At 43.3% G+C, this 14596-nt stretch overlaps 1 protein-coding gene across 2 annotated transcripts in view; it reads left to right on the top strand.

Annotated features, from left to right (window-relative positions):
* CDYL (chromodomain Y like) overlaps positions 1-14596 on the top strand; it is an 88186-nt gene that overhangs the window by 48126 nt on the left and 25464 nt on the right. For both annotated transcript variants that reach the window (XR_010990423.1, XM_068163008.1), the window contains exon 2: positions 2035-2701. Coding sequence is in view for 1 of the 2 variants with exons in the window: in XM_068163008.1 (XP_068019109.1) it covers positions 2035-2701 (667 nt within the window). In the remaining variant the exon portion in view is untranslated. The remainder of the gene's footprint in view (positions 1-2034; positions 2702-14596) is intronic.

Below are 14596 nucleotides of genomic sequence, written 5' to 3'. Positions count from 1 at the left end.
CTGTTTGGTCTATAAATCATCAGGCTGGGAATGGATTTTTTGTGTATCCTGTTCTAGAGTTCATCTGTTATCTCTGCAAGGTGTCTGGTTTTTTGGATGAGAGGGATGGCTTCCTACTTGAAAAGGGCATGTCCTTAATGGGTGGCCTTTCAGCGCTGAAAGACATTAGTAGAACTTTGTGCCTGGTAATCGATGCTGCTTGTTACAAAGATTTCCTGCTCGACAATAAAAATCCCTTGCTAGCAGTAAAGATCTTATTCTGAGAGTTGTGGGTTTAAAAATCTATTTTAGAAGGTGGAGAGAGGATAAGCAAAGGCTGTGACATGAACTGCTTTTTTGGACAATAGATCAAGTTTGACTTCTGAGCTTGGTTGTGTTTTTGAATTCAACATTTGTGGCTTCATACTTTTTACTCAGGCTGTACTCTAAATAAAGTTGGAAGGCGTTTTGCTCCGTAATGACTTGGTTCAGGTGAGAATTTTGGTGCAGGTGTTCTTAAATGCAGTTTCATGGCTAAGTTTTTTAGCTGTGTGTCTTATAAAATGCAGTAACTTTACCATGAAATGACCAGAATAAAAGTAGTTTTCCTGTATTTTAACAGTTTAAATAACATTTGGACACTTATGTTGTGTTATTCTATAAAGTGTAATTGACCTGCACAACGGAGTACCAAAATAAAGCGTAGGTAAAAGATACGCAGTGCAGATGACACTTGGGAGCTAGCCTGTGGTCAGCACTGATTTATGCAGTGTTGCTTTCAGTGTTTTGGGTTGGGTTTTTTGTAAGACCTGTGTAAAATGCAACGTCCTAACTACAGGATAGCTGCAGGGTATGGCATGAAGGGAAGCTGCTGAGTTGATGATGATGATAATAATGTGCCACATAAGGCACATAAGGTGCACTCTTAATTCAGTCCGTTTTCAACAGCTGTTCTATTTCAGCAGTCTATTCTATTGTTATGTGATTTGGGTAATGAATCATATACCATATATGTTTATGCCATGCATACTCCTACTTTCCTTCCACCTTTCCACACTTTTCTGTAGACAATCCATTTGCTTAATGCCACTCCAGTACATTTTAGTGTTCTCCAGAGGTCGTTCTATTGATGTGTGATCATAGTTTAGAGGCATGGTCTTAGTTCATGAGGGGCTAGGAGTTAAATGCAGAAATGGGATAGGAAAAATGAAATAAAGGGGAATCTCTAAGACCAGACTTGCACTTAAGTCTCCCTTTCTGTAAATGAATTCCCTTTCTCCAGGACTGGCATGAGTTTTGGTGTGAGACGCTAGCCCCATTCCTGCAGCTGCTGCTGTCTGCCCCGTCTGCTTTACCCCACTGCCTGAATTCCTCTGGCTTGTGGGTCTCATGTGCATGTTTAATTCTTGTGACATAAATACCATCTTTACTTGTAGATAAGTGAGGCATGATAATTTGTTGAAGTATGTGTATCAAAGACTATCCAAAACAAGTAAAGAAGAGGAGCTTCTGAAAAAAACAAAACCAATTCTTCTATATTTGCCCCAGTTTCTGAGCTGTATGCTCTTATCCCTGGTAGCTGAAGGATAGCTTGCTGTAAGTAAGAGATTTTTGTATATGCCTCAGGCTAAACAAGCAAATTATTCAACAATATCAAATTGATCAGTTTTGTGAAGTAAACACTGTATTTATACAGCAAATTTAAACATGAGCTCTATATCCAGAGAGGGAAATCATGTCCACTCTGAGGCTGGTGTCAGAACTTCATTGGAGCCAGGGCTGATTGTCAGCTGTAATGTGTCATATTCATGGTTTTGTGCACCCAAAATACTTACTGAAGAATAATTTTGCTGTTTTAGAACATCTGATATGAGGTGAAAATACTCTGATCTGCAAAGAGGAATCTCCAGCCTGCAGTCAAAGACTGTAAGCTATAGAGCTACAATAGAGAGCCACAAAACTCAACATTATTTTATAGCCCACTTATGCTTAAAATGATTTGCATGCAAGTTGTGCATCTGCCCATATTTGATGTTGAATTTTCCTTTTTAACAGGTAGAGAGAATTGTTGACAAGAGGAAAAACAAGAAAGGCAAAACAGAGTATTTGGTGCGGTGGAAAGGATACGACAGTGAAGACGATACCTGGGAGCCAGAGCAGCACCTTGTCAATTGTGAGGAATACATACATGAGTTCAACAGGCGCCACAACGAAAAGCAGAAAGAAAGCACACTAACCAGGACAAACAGGACCTCTCCAAATAATGCCAGAAAACAGATTTCTAGATCTACTAATAGTTCTTTTTCAAAGACATCTACTAAAACTTTAGTTATGGGTAAAGATCACGAGTCAAAAAATAATCAACTCTTTTCTGCCACCCAGAAGTTCCGGAAAAACAATCCACCATCCCTTTCTGGAAGGAAAAATATGGACCTTGCAAAATCAGGTATTAAAATCCTAGTGCCCAAAAGTCCAATCAAGAGCCGGACGACAGTCGATGGTTTCCAGAATGAAAGCCCAGATAAAATGGACCATATAGAGCAGGATCAGGAAGACTCTGTAGCACCAGAAGTAGCAGCAGAAAAACCGGTGGGAGCTTTACTAGGACCTGGTGCAGAGCGTGCTAGGATGGGGAGCCGACCGAGGATACATTCCCTAGTGCCACAATTGCCCGTGCCAGTAACAGCCTCCATTGCATCAGCATTAACCATAAATGGAAAAGGTAGGTGTGCCAGTCGGTCGCTTTGCTGTGGCTTTGTCATCTGACTGAGCTCTTTTGGTTTTGTGCTGTTGAGATGCAAACAGGTTCCCCACTTTGTTTCAGCCATGTTAAATGAAGTCTGGAGAGTTTCACAGCTTTATTTTACATAACTATTTGACTGCAAAGCCATTCCAGATTTTGTCAGCTTTTGCTTTCCTTGCAGGGATTCATTGGTATTTGTGTTTTCAGAGTCCCCATAAGATACATCTGTGTCTGCCTTGACATTGTATGGTACACACACTCAGCGTACCATTCCCAGAGACTGCATCGTTGCTTTAAGTTTATAGGGCAAGCATAGCATGAATATGTGAAACAGGTTATGGGAACAGGTGAATGATGTGAGCAGGGATTGAAGAAGGCTGCACATGTCCAGAGAAGGGCAGCGAGGCTGGGGAGAGGCCTTAAGTACAAGCCCTACGAGGAGAGGCTGAAGGAGCTGGGATTGTTTAGCCTGGAGAAGAGGAGGCTCAGGGGAGACCTTATTGCTGTCTACAACTACCTGAAGGGTGGTTGTAGCCAGGAAGGGGTTGGTCTCTTCTCTCAAGCAACTAGCACCAGAACAAGAGGACACAGTCTCAAGCTGTGCCAGGGGAAGTTTAGGCTCAAGGTGAGGAGAAAGTTCTTCACTGAGAGAGTTGTTCACCATTGGAATGGGCTGCCCAGGGAGGTGGTGGAGTCACCATCCCTGGAGGTGTTCAAGAGGGGATTGAATGTGGCACTTGGTGCCATGGTCTAGTCATGAGGTCTGTGGTGACAGGTTGGACTTGATGATCTTTGAGGTCTCTTCCAACCTTGGTGATTCTGTGAAAAGATACCTGGAAGAGTGATGTTGCTTTAAAAAAATGGAAGTTGTTAAATTTTGTTTCAGTTAAAATGTGACCCAGTTGTAGACACACACCTGCCTTCTGCCTGGATTGAATTGTGTCTTTGTTATATGTTTTGTCAGTCATACCTCCTTTGGTATTGAGAGCTAATTTAGGGTTGGTGCCTGGCTTCCTAATAGTTTAGTAGATGAGAGTTTATTCAAGTTCACTGAAAGGGTTCTCGAATCCTCAAACAGGCTGCCAGAGAGGTGCTTGAATCCCCATCCTTGGAGGTGTTTAAAAGACCAAGAGATGTGGTGCTGAGGGACATGGTTTAGCACTGGACTTGATGGAGTTAGGTAATGGTTAGCCTTGATCTTAAAGCTTTTTTCCAACCAAAACAATTCTATGATTCTAAGCTTACTGTAAAATTTGTGATACCAAAGAAACCCAAACTGCTTTTGTGGGAGGAAGCCATTTATTCTCCCCACCCAGATGAGACTCTCATTTAAGGCTTCATGGTCCTCATTCTTGTGCCCCAAAACCTTGGTCCTTCCCAGGCAGATCCAGGTAGTTGTGTAGTCACAGATGTTCTCAATTTTTAGGTGTAATACCATGTCCTCAAATATAATGCAGCAGGTAAAATCTTCATGTATGCTGTTGATGGAAAAATTGCTTGAAAACTATGGGCTAGACCTGCCCCACTCTTAGAGACAAACCATACAGGCCAAAAACATGTTGAGGCCTTTGTGGGAAAGTTTGTGCTGCATGCCTCGCTGCTGCTTGCATCCAGACTTTCTGAAGAGCCAGGAGAGGCTGGAATACAGTGGGCAAAGGAGCAGTGTGCTCCTGGAGCTGTGGAGTCAGGTAATGGATCACCCTGCTTTGCTCCAGCTGAACTAGGTAACCATGGTAGTGCACACATGGATGCCAGGAATATCTCTTCCTTTGCATGGGCTACAGGGGCAGTGTCAATCACAGAGGATGTAAACAGAGCTGAAGGGAGACCCACAAGAAATGCTGGTGTGAGTTTTCTGAGTAGGTGAGGTAGAGGAGGGAGTGTGTGTGTGTGTGCCTGTGATGATCCTGTGATAATTAATACACATGTTGGAGTATGGTGGTGTTCCTAGGGAAGGGGTTGATAAGCACTGCCTTTGGTGTCCTGTTTTTTCAACCTTGCAGAGATCATGACCCTGAATGTGTTTGAAGGCCGCTTGGATGTGGTGCTTGAGGACATGGTTTAGGGGTGAGCCTGGCAGAGTAGGGTTGTCGGTTGCATTTGGTGCTCTGAGGGTCTTTTCCAACCTGAATGTTTTCTGGGATAAAGCATTGGGACACAAAGGACCTTCTCGAGTAGTTCAGTAACTACAAACAGTGAAATCATTCCTACCAGCCTTTCACTATAGTAGTAGCAGTACAGTGAGGACCCCAGCACTGGGCATCAGTGGGAAGTGAAAAGGCCTGCCCAGGATTAGTGGTAACACAGAATATGAGCTGAGCTGCCTTTACCTGTTTCACTGAGATGTTACAACTGCCACCACCTCCTTCAGCTCTTATTAGGCATCCGTCTGGGCAGCTAACTTTGAAAGCTATTGAGTCACCCCAGGGATGATGGCAGTACAAGACTTTCCTGGTGTTTTCATAAGATCTTAAGGTGTGGATCATAAGAAGGAGAGCCAGGAGGTAGTCACAATATGTGGTTGTCCAGAAACACACAATGTTTTTTCACCCTCTGTCTGCTGCTGGGGATCTATAAGTACAAGTACATGAACTGAGGCTTTCCCATTCAGTCCTGGTGTGCTGCTGCTGATCCCCAAGCTGAGTTGTGTAGTCTGATGGGAAATGGATGCTAAATGTCCACATTAAATAAAGTTTTGCAGGCAGTTGTGCTCCTCTGCAACACTTCTGGGGGCAGCATCCAAATTAAGCAGTAGTTCTCTTCATTCTAAAACTTGGAAACAAAGTTGCAGAAGACAAATACTTCCCATTTGTATAGGATATCAGTCTTCTTTGCAGGCTGTTCAGGATTTGGTGGACTGATCTCTGTGGAAGCCCAGGTTCTCACTGAGCCATTCTGCATGGCTAAGGGACCTTTATTTAGAGGGAAGCCCAGAGAGGCAGCCCTGGCTCCTCGGGCTGGCCTGGCCTTGGAGCTTCCCAAGCTGACCCATTCTCTGCCTCTTCATTGAAACCGCTCTCTTATTGTTGCTGGTTTTGACTTCACACTGTTGCTCATTAAAAAATGCTGTAAATGGATGCTTGTTTCCTTCCCTCCCATGCATGGGGCTGCTGCAGCTCAAGATCCCATTTCACTCCTTATTCAGGACATTCCTTTGGTCTGAAATGGCTGCCTCATCACGTTTCCAGCACCACCTCGGGAGTCATACATCATGGAGACATTACTTGTGCAGAAACTCCATCAAATTCCTAATCTCATCTTCTTGTGCACCAGATCTGTCATCTTAATAATACAAATGACAGACCTGGCATTTGGAGCAGTCTTCCCAAACTTCCCACCTGCATATAACTTCTGTTAATCTTAAGAGTTCCTATTTCCACATGGAGGTGGATGTCTAGATGACAGAAACCCATCTTGAAAAATTCCTTCTTTCACTCAAACTGTTGTCAAGGGTTGTGGCTAGGCCAGTCACTAGGTGAGTAATAGACGTTCTGTATGAACCCCTTTCCCTTCCCAAAGGTAGGAAAAGGGCAATAAAAGGGAGAGAGATTGATGGGTTGGGAAAGAAAACTACACCAGCTTGACTAGAAATAATAACAATAAAATAGAAGCAAATAGATCCAGACCAATGTCCGACTTCACAGTATCACAGTATAATTAAGGTTGGAAAGGACCTCGAGGATCATCGAGTCCAACCTACCAACTTTATCCTGAAGATGATGTCCATGGGCTGGAACCCCCTGTTGGTTGGTTTATGGTTACCTGTCCTATCTACTCCTCTCCACAGGTGCCACCACTGACTTTCTGCAAGTGCCCCATGTCTGCACAGGAGCAAGACTAAGCAAGAGACTTTGTGCACCCCAGTCCAACTTCCAGTTTTGAGATTACTTGGCTTTGAATTGCGTGACTGGTGTCGATGTTGCAGTTGTCGTTTAGGGTGGTGGAACTTCAGCATTTAGTCTGTTCTTTCTTTGTTCTGCCCATTTTTCTTTTATTTTTCAGCATTTAATTTATAATGAAAGTACATGCCAGGAAAACCCCAGGGCTAAAATTATTAGGAAGTATTAGTAGTATTGTAGCACGTAGTCCTGCTTTTTGTGAGACAAACTGCCATGATACAGTTCTTGTTCCAGAGTTCCTACAGCCTCAACAAAGGCAGTCAGCAAATATTTATACAAATATTCAGGGGTGACAGGGGAATAACATAACAGCAATGTTTGCTCTGGGAGCTGTGGGTTTCAGCTTGTTAAATCTAGCTGCTACCCAAAGTAGATGTCTTATTAAAGAAAACCATTGTATTAAATGCTCATATTTTAAAGGCCTTGAGTGGATGGAGTAATCGTATACCACAAAGTCAAGAAGGGTGATATATGGAAGAAGTGGGAATGGGTCACTGAATGAATATTGCTGTGGTTCTGGTTTGCTAAAATAAGGTGGTGATCATCAAGAAAAATAGTGTCTGTTGTTTGGGTACATGTCTGGTAGCTTTAGTCTCAGCAGGAGCTAAGGAAGCCTGTAAGTGCTTGTGGAGACAACCAGAACTGGGGAGAAAAGTACATTCTCAGTACAACTCCAGGCTGAGCTTGTATAAGTACAGTATATAGGCTGGAGGTTAGGAAGAAGTTCTACACAGAGAGAGTGACTACCCATTGGAATGAGCTTCCCAGGGAGGTGGTGGAGTCACCATCATTGGAGATGTTCAGGAAGAGACTTGATAGGGTGCTTGGTTGCATGGTTTAGTTGATTAGGTGGTGTTGGGTAGGTTGGACCTGATGAGCTTCCAACCTGGTTTATTCTATTCTATTCTATTCTGAAAGCAGTTCAGCTGTTCCCTACTCCTTGGTGTGAGGGCAGGTCACTCAGTTCCCTCCCAGATTCTACCAGTTACTTTCTTCTTTCTCCCTGTACATGCCTGGGTGTTGGCCTTTACGTAAGGAGCAGTCCACTGTCACCAGCCCATCTCATTAGGGCACCTTCACCTTGGAAGAGCAAGGCAATTGACAAAGGGTTGTGGGTGTGAAACACATGAGTTGTCCAGGTGGCTGACAAACTCTCCATATAGCATTCCCCAAAAGCAAAATGAAGTTGCAGAAATTTCTTGCAGTGTGAGTTATTGTGGACAGTACAACAGCAAGAAAGGTGGGGTTGTGCGACAGGTTTTCTGATTTTCATTTATTTTTATCACCCTGGAAAGGCAGGGGCAGTTTGACTCTTCCTTTCACTTTTTTGTTTGTTCTTGTTTTGATTTAGTAGTAAAATGTGATTCCAAAACCAGGCCTAAGACAGGAACTTCCTTTTACAGTATGCTTGTACAATGCACTTGGTGGCTTGATATCTGCTGGCTTGGTCTGGAAAGCACCCAAGTATTTTATTAGTGTAAACAAAAGCCTATGAAATGGGTTAAAGTCCTGTGTAATGCCTGCCTAACTTCTGAAATTACTGGTTAAACTTCTTGTTCAGATGCACTACTGTGCAATCTTGTGTCTTCTGTTATGTGCATTTAGCAAATCCCAGAGAGAAAAACAGTTTTCATTTAATCAATCATGAAGAGGCCTTTGTTATTTTGTTTGGGATAGTCAGCTCAAAACCCTCTCCAGTCTGAAGAGTCCTGTTGGGTTTTATTCTCCCCCCATTCCTCAGTTTGCTGGACAGGTTTCAAATTCAGTTGGCATTTTGGAGCAACACAGGAATGACCTCATTAAGATAGAGGGAAAAGGGAGCCTTTCTCAACCTGCTACTCACACTCTTCTTAATTCAGAGAGAGATTTTTACTTTCTTATATTAGTACAGTATATAATATATATATACTAGATAGTATAGTATATAGTGGCTGGAGGGCTGAGCCCAGAGTGGTGTCCCCCAGGGATCAGTGCTGGGCCCCATGCTCTTTAATATCTTCATTGATGATCTGGTTGAGGGGATTGAGTCCATCCTCAGTACATTTGCAGATCACACCAAGTTGGGGGCAGGAGTTGATCTGTTAGAGGGTAGGAGAGCTCTGCAGAGGCACCTTGACAGCCTGGCCAGCTGGGCAGAGAACAAGGACATGAGATTTAACACATCTAAGTGTTCTACCACAACAACCCCATGCAGTGCTACAGGCTGGGGTCAGAGTGGCTGGAGAGCAGCCAGGCAGAAAGGGACCTGGGGGTACTGGTTGATAGTAGGCTGAACATGAGCCTGCAATGTGCCCAGGTGGCCTAGAAGGCCAGTGGCATCCTGGCCTGCATCAGGAACAGTGTGGCCAGCAGGAGCAGGGAGGTCATTCTGCCCCTGTACACTGCACTGGTTAGGCCACACCTTGTGTCCAGTTCTGGGCCCCATCAGTTCAGGAAAGATGTTGACTTGCTGGAGTGTGTCCAGAGAAGGGCAACAAAGCTGGGGAGGGGTTTGGAGCACAGCCCTATGAGGAGAGGCTGAGGGAGCTGGGGCTGCTCAGCCTGGAGAAGAGGAGGCTCAGGGCAGACCTCCTTGCTGTCTACAACTACCTGAAGGGAGGTTGTAGCCAGGTGGGGGTTGGTCTCTTCTCCCAGGTAACCAGCACCAGAACAAGAGGACACAGTCTCAAGCTGTGCCAGGGAAAGTTTAGGTTGGATGTTAGGAAGAAGCTCTTCATAGAGAGAGTGATTGCCCATTGGAATGGGCTGCCTGGAGAGGTGGTGGAGTCACCATCATTGGAGGTCTTTAGGAGGAGGTTGGATGGGGCACTTGGTGCCATGATTTATTTGATTAGATAGTATTGGGTGATAGGTTGGACTTGATGATCTCCAAGGTCTTTTCCAACCTGGTCTGGTCTGGTCTGGTCTGGTCTATTCTATTCTATTCTATTCACAGAATCACAGTATTCTATTCTATTCAATTCACAGGAAAACTTAATCTGATAATAATGGGTATTGCAAACAATATCCTGTGTTTGTTATTGTTTTCTGTTTTGATTCCTGATCACAAAGGGTGACAGAGTATTCTGCTTGCTTTGAGGAATCATATATTTTTGCTTTCTGTGGGCAATTAGCTTGAAAACCTGTTTTAAATATTTAAAAGCTTCTACAAAACACAAGTTAATCTCAGATCACTGCTACTGAAGCCAGTGAGACATTTTGTTGTCTTGTTTTCTTTGCTTTGCACATTGACTGGTTTTGTTCCATTAGATTTATTTGGTCCTCTATAGGCAGCTAAGTGTGTGTGTGGGTGTTGTTAGAGATGACCTTTCTGAGCACAAAAAGGCAGCAGCAAACCGAAATAAATGAGAAAAAGAGGTTTTTAAATATGTGAGAGGGAGAAAAAAAGACATTTGGAGAATTTAGATGTATTGCTGATCTCATGCCCTGAGGTAGGAAGGGGAAAGGATTCAGTTTTAGAATGAAGTTTAAAAAAAAATATATTAAAGATCATGCCACTAATGACAAAAAGGTAAATTTTGTAATGACTTTCCAGGAAGGGAAGGGGTTTTCTCAAACACCCCTGTAGTAGAACACTGATAGTAAATGGAGTGGCTGCCAAAAGGGTGGGTTAGGATCCAGGACCTGTTCTGCAATAAACACTCTGAAGTGAGGGGTTTGTGCACTTAATTTATTTCTCCTTGGTGTTTCTGCTTTAAGAAATCAAAGGGGATGTTTATTTCAGAGGTTTTTTCTCTCTTTCTGGAATGCTACATTCCACAACCGTTTAGGTGCTGCAGAGTGAAAGGAAAATGTAGCAAGCATATGAGGGTTAATCAGCTTTGAAAGCAATGGGTAAAATTATTCAAGTCTGGCTAGCATTTAAGGGCGAGCTCTCAGTTCTTCTGGTGAAGTGGTACAAGACAAAACAACCAGTATCCCTCACTGGTCAGATCAGGACCTGATGGAGCAGGTCCAGAGGAGGGCCACAAAAATGATTGGAGGGTTGGAACACCTCTCCTATGAGGACAGGCTCTGGGAGCTTTGGTTGTTAGCCTGGAAAAGAGAAGACTCTGGGGAGACCTAATAGCAGCTTTCCAGTACCTGAAGGGGGCTTATGAGAAGGCTAGAAAGGGACTGTTTACAAAGGCCTGTAGTGATAGGATGAGGGGCAATGGTTTTAAAATAGAGAAGAACATTAGGAGGAAGTTCTTTACCATGAGGGCAGTGGAACACTGGAACAGGTTGCCCAGGGAGCTGGTTGGGGCCCCATCCTTGGAGATATTCAAGGTCAGATGGGGCTCTGGGCAACCTGATCTAATGGAGGAGGTCCCTGCTCATGGTGGGAGCATTGCACCAGGTGACCTCTGGAGGTCCTTTCCAACCCAAACCATTCTACGATTATTTTTCAGCTTGCTGTGAAGCTTTGAGGAAGAAAATGGACTTGTTACAATGCTGTGCTAAAATATTTTACTAGGTCCTGTCTGTGGTCATTTTTGAAGTGGTCATCTTCAAGAAATGATCATTTCACAGTATCACAGTATCACTTAGGTTGGAAAGGACCTCGGGGATCATCGAGTCCAACCTATCAACACAGACCCCATGACTAGACCATGGCACCAAGTGCCACGTCCAATCTCCCCTTGAACGCCTCCAGGGTCGACGACTCAACCACCTCCCTGGGCAACCCGAATGACTCGCTCGGTGAAGAACTTCCTCCTCACCTCGAGTCTATCTTGTTCTATCTGGTCATAATGAAGAGTTCACTGTCACTGCTTATTGGCATAGCCCAGTTTGAAAAGTCATCTCTTTGAACAAGATTTGTGAGGAGATTGCTGCATGGAAGTGTTACAGAGCTCTCCATTTTCTGTTAGATGTTTTGTGCATGTAAGTAACACACAAACTACAATTGCATGAGCTTTCCTTTTGAAACGACAATGACTTTTACAGTTACATTTATTCCCAGCTTTTTAAGTTACTAGATTCAAATTCCTGGCATGAAATCCATGACACCAGGTTAGTGTATATCATACTTGCTTCAGACTGTTGCAGGAGAAGTTTAGGCCCCAATAATACATGTCTCTAGATTCTTTTCAGTTGAAGTGTGATATGAAGAAGTTATTACTGCAGAATGATGTATTATAAATTACCCACCTGGAAGGGAAATGTAAAGCAAAGGCTTACTTAAGTTCAGCACAAATCTGTGTAAGGGTCACTGAAGTGGGTCTGTAGCTGACCTGGCATTAACCCCTCTACACTTCTGCTGTAAGCTTGTTCTTTCAGGATGTTCTTATTAAAAACAAAACAAACAAACCCACCAACCACAAAACACAACCCCACAGTGCATGGTTACATTATTGGGAAATATTAGGACCATTCATATTGCAGAAAATTCTAAAACCAGTTTGGTTTGTGGGAGTTCTTTAAATCTGAATTCTGTGTGGTGTGAGGGCTGCACTGAGAGGATGGCTCCCCGAGAGGGTGTCCTGTATTGTGCTGTTGTGTGGTACATGAACTTCTTCCCATCAAAGCCCTTGGATAGACAGGCCTTCCCTGTGAAGAGGGCACCGTGTAGGAGCTGTTAATGGTGACACAGAGTGGTCACGGAATTGAGGTGTAGAGTAGAAAGAGTCTGAGAAGGGAAGTGTTTGGTGGTATTTGGCTTTCTTCTGGATTGTTTTGTCTGTATGTAGTGATAATGCTTTCTTGAATGTGATGCCCTTGTAAGTAGTTGCTTGAGCTTCACAGTGCAGGGAGATTAAAGGTCATGTTCCAAAGGAACTGCATAAAACCATAATATGATAGCAATAATATCATGCAATAACATCTACAAGAGTTACTGCATACCAGTATGGCTAACAGAGTTTTGTAGAATGTTTTGGGTTGGAAGAGACCTTTAAAGGTCATCTAGTCCAACCCCCCTGCAGTTAGCAGGGACATTGTCAACTAGAGCAGGTTGCTCAGAGCCCTGGCCAACCTGAGCTGGAATGTTTCCAGGGATAGGGCACCTACCACCTCCCTGGGCAACCTGGGCCAGTGTTTCACCACCCTCGGTGTAAAAAATGTCTTCCTTCTATCTAGCCTAAATCATCTTCTTTTGGTTTAAAGCTAGCATGCTTTGTGACATGATTTCTTGCTTCTTCTTTTGCCTTGTATAAGGTTGCATTAGGCACTTCTGACTAACTTTAGGTTGTGAGGTTTGCCCTGCAATTAGTAATATTTTTTTCCTTACAGTTGGAATGTTGTTTTGTTGGCTTGGTTTTGTTTCATTTTGTTTTATGTAACATTAAAGTGAGAAGATACTGAGGTCATCTAGGCTGTGCTCCAGTGTGTTACAAGTCATATAATTTCATCACTTCTTACTATCTCCTGAGTTAGCTTCAGTTAGCCTGGAGTACTACCAGACTCTGGAGACTAAATTTGTGTTTGTCATTTAATGCTGAATAGCAGGGAGTTGATTAGAAAAAATATGCTCAGATGAAAATGCTTGGTTTGTGTGTCATGTTCTGCATAACATCTTGAAAGGATGCCATCTGCTTCTGAATAAATAAATAAACTGGATTCCTATTAAAAGAGCTTGCTTGCAGAAAAGCAGCTTATGTTTCAGCCATGTACACATAGCTCAGCCCTGTTACTGTGCTCTCCAAACATGTCCTTCTGGCAACCTCTGCTCTTCCCACCAAGCCCCATGCAGATTGTTGTGCCTCTCTGAATGCCAGAGTGTGCTGGCAATGAAAAACTGAGTAGGCTGGTTATGAAAACTTCTGTTGAGGTCATCCTACTGAAAAGGCTTGCTTTCCCCATTGGCAGTTTCTGGGGAAGAGGAGGCTGAGGGGAGACCACCTCGCTTTCTCAACCCCCTGAAAGGATGTTGAAGCCAGGTGAGGGCCAGTGTGTTCTCCCTAGTAACAAGCAATAGGGCAAGGGAAAATAGATTTGAGCTATCCCAAACTGGATGTTAGAAGAAAATTCTTCACTGAAAGGGTTATCGAACAGTGGAGGTGGGTAAATCACCATCCCTGAAGGTCTTTGAAAGATGTGGTGCTGAAGGATGTGGTTTAGCACCAGCCTTGGTAGAGTTAGATAATGGTTGGACTCTATGATCTTAAAGGTCTTTTCCAACCAGAACAATGCTTTAGTGTCCTTCTCAGTAAAGGAAGAAAATAGAATGAGCTCAGGTGATTCCATGCTGAATGTCTTAGTATGGCACAAACTCAGTGGGCAACTGAGTTTGCCCATTAAGTGCCACACAGTCACTCACTCACTCCTACCCCCTCTGCCCCAGTGGGATCAGGAAAAGAACTGAAAACAAGTACAACTCTTGAGATAAGAACAGTTTATTACTGTTAATATTTTATCTTAATTATTAATAGTAATTAGAATGAAAAGGAAGATGAAAGAGAAATAGAAGCCAGGAAAAACAAGTGATGCACAACACAATTGCTCACCACCACTGACTGATGCCCAACCAGAAATACTTTGTAACTGAAAGGTGGTTTTAGTTGATTCATGCAGAAATAGTATTATTTATACACTGTGTTTTCACACCTATACCTTGTTTCTCTTACCTTTCCATGGTTATTGCTTTTATGCAGCAATTTGCTGTTTTGTTATGTCACCAGGGTCAAAAGCATCTTCTCCATCTTTTGAGGTTTTTTCCCCCCCTTATCACAGGGGTTCTGACCACTCTTTGTGGAGAGCATGTCATCAGTATGTAACATTAATAAAGTAGATGTTCCTAAATGGGAGGTAGAGCTGTCTTGTTTGCAGTGCAGAATGTAAAGGTAGTCATTTTAGAGGCTTCTTCAGTACCCTGCAGTAATGGGTAATTAAATATTCCAGAGATTTAGATTTTTGGCTCAAAATGAGTAAATGCCAAGGACAGGGTGTGCTTTCGGTACCACATAGCTCATCCCATGTTATGGGGACATATGGATTTGTTCAGTCTTACAGAGTATTTTGCTCATTTCCAGTATGAGCATTCATTACATTTGCT

The sequence above is a fragment of the Melanerpes formicivorus genome, unplaced genomic scaffold (genome assembly GCF_026170545.1).
Source record: "Melanerpes formicivorus ecotype bairdi unplaced genomic scaffold, bMelFor1.0.p_v2 SCAF_69, whole genome shotgun sequence".
NCBI classification, from domain to species: Eukaryota; Metazoa; Chordata; class Aves; order Piciformes; family Picidae; genus Melanerpes; species Melanerpes formicivorus.
This window is presented reverse-complemented; position numbering and strand designations above follow the sequence as displayed.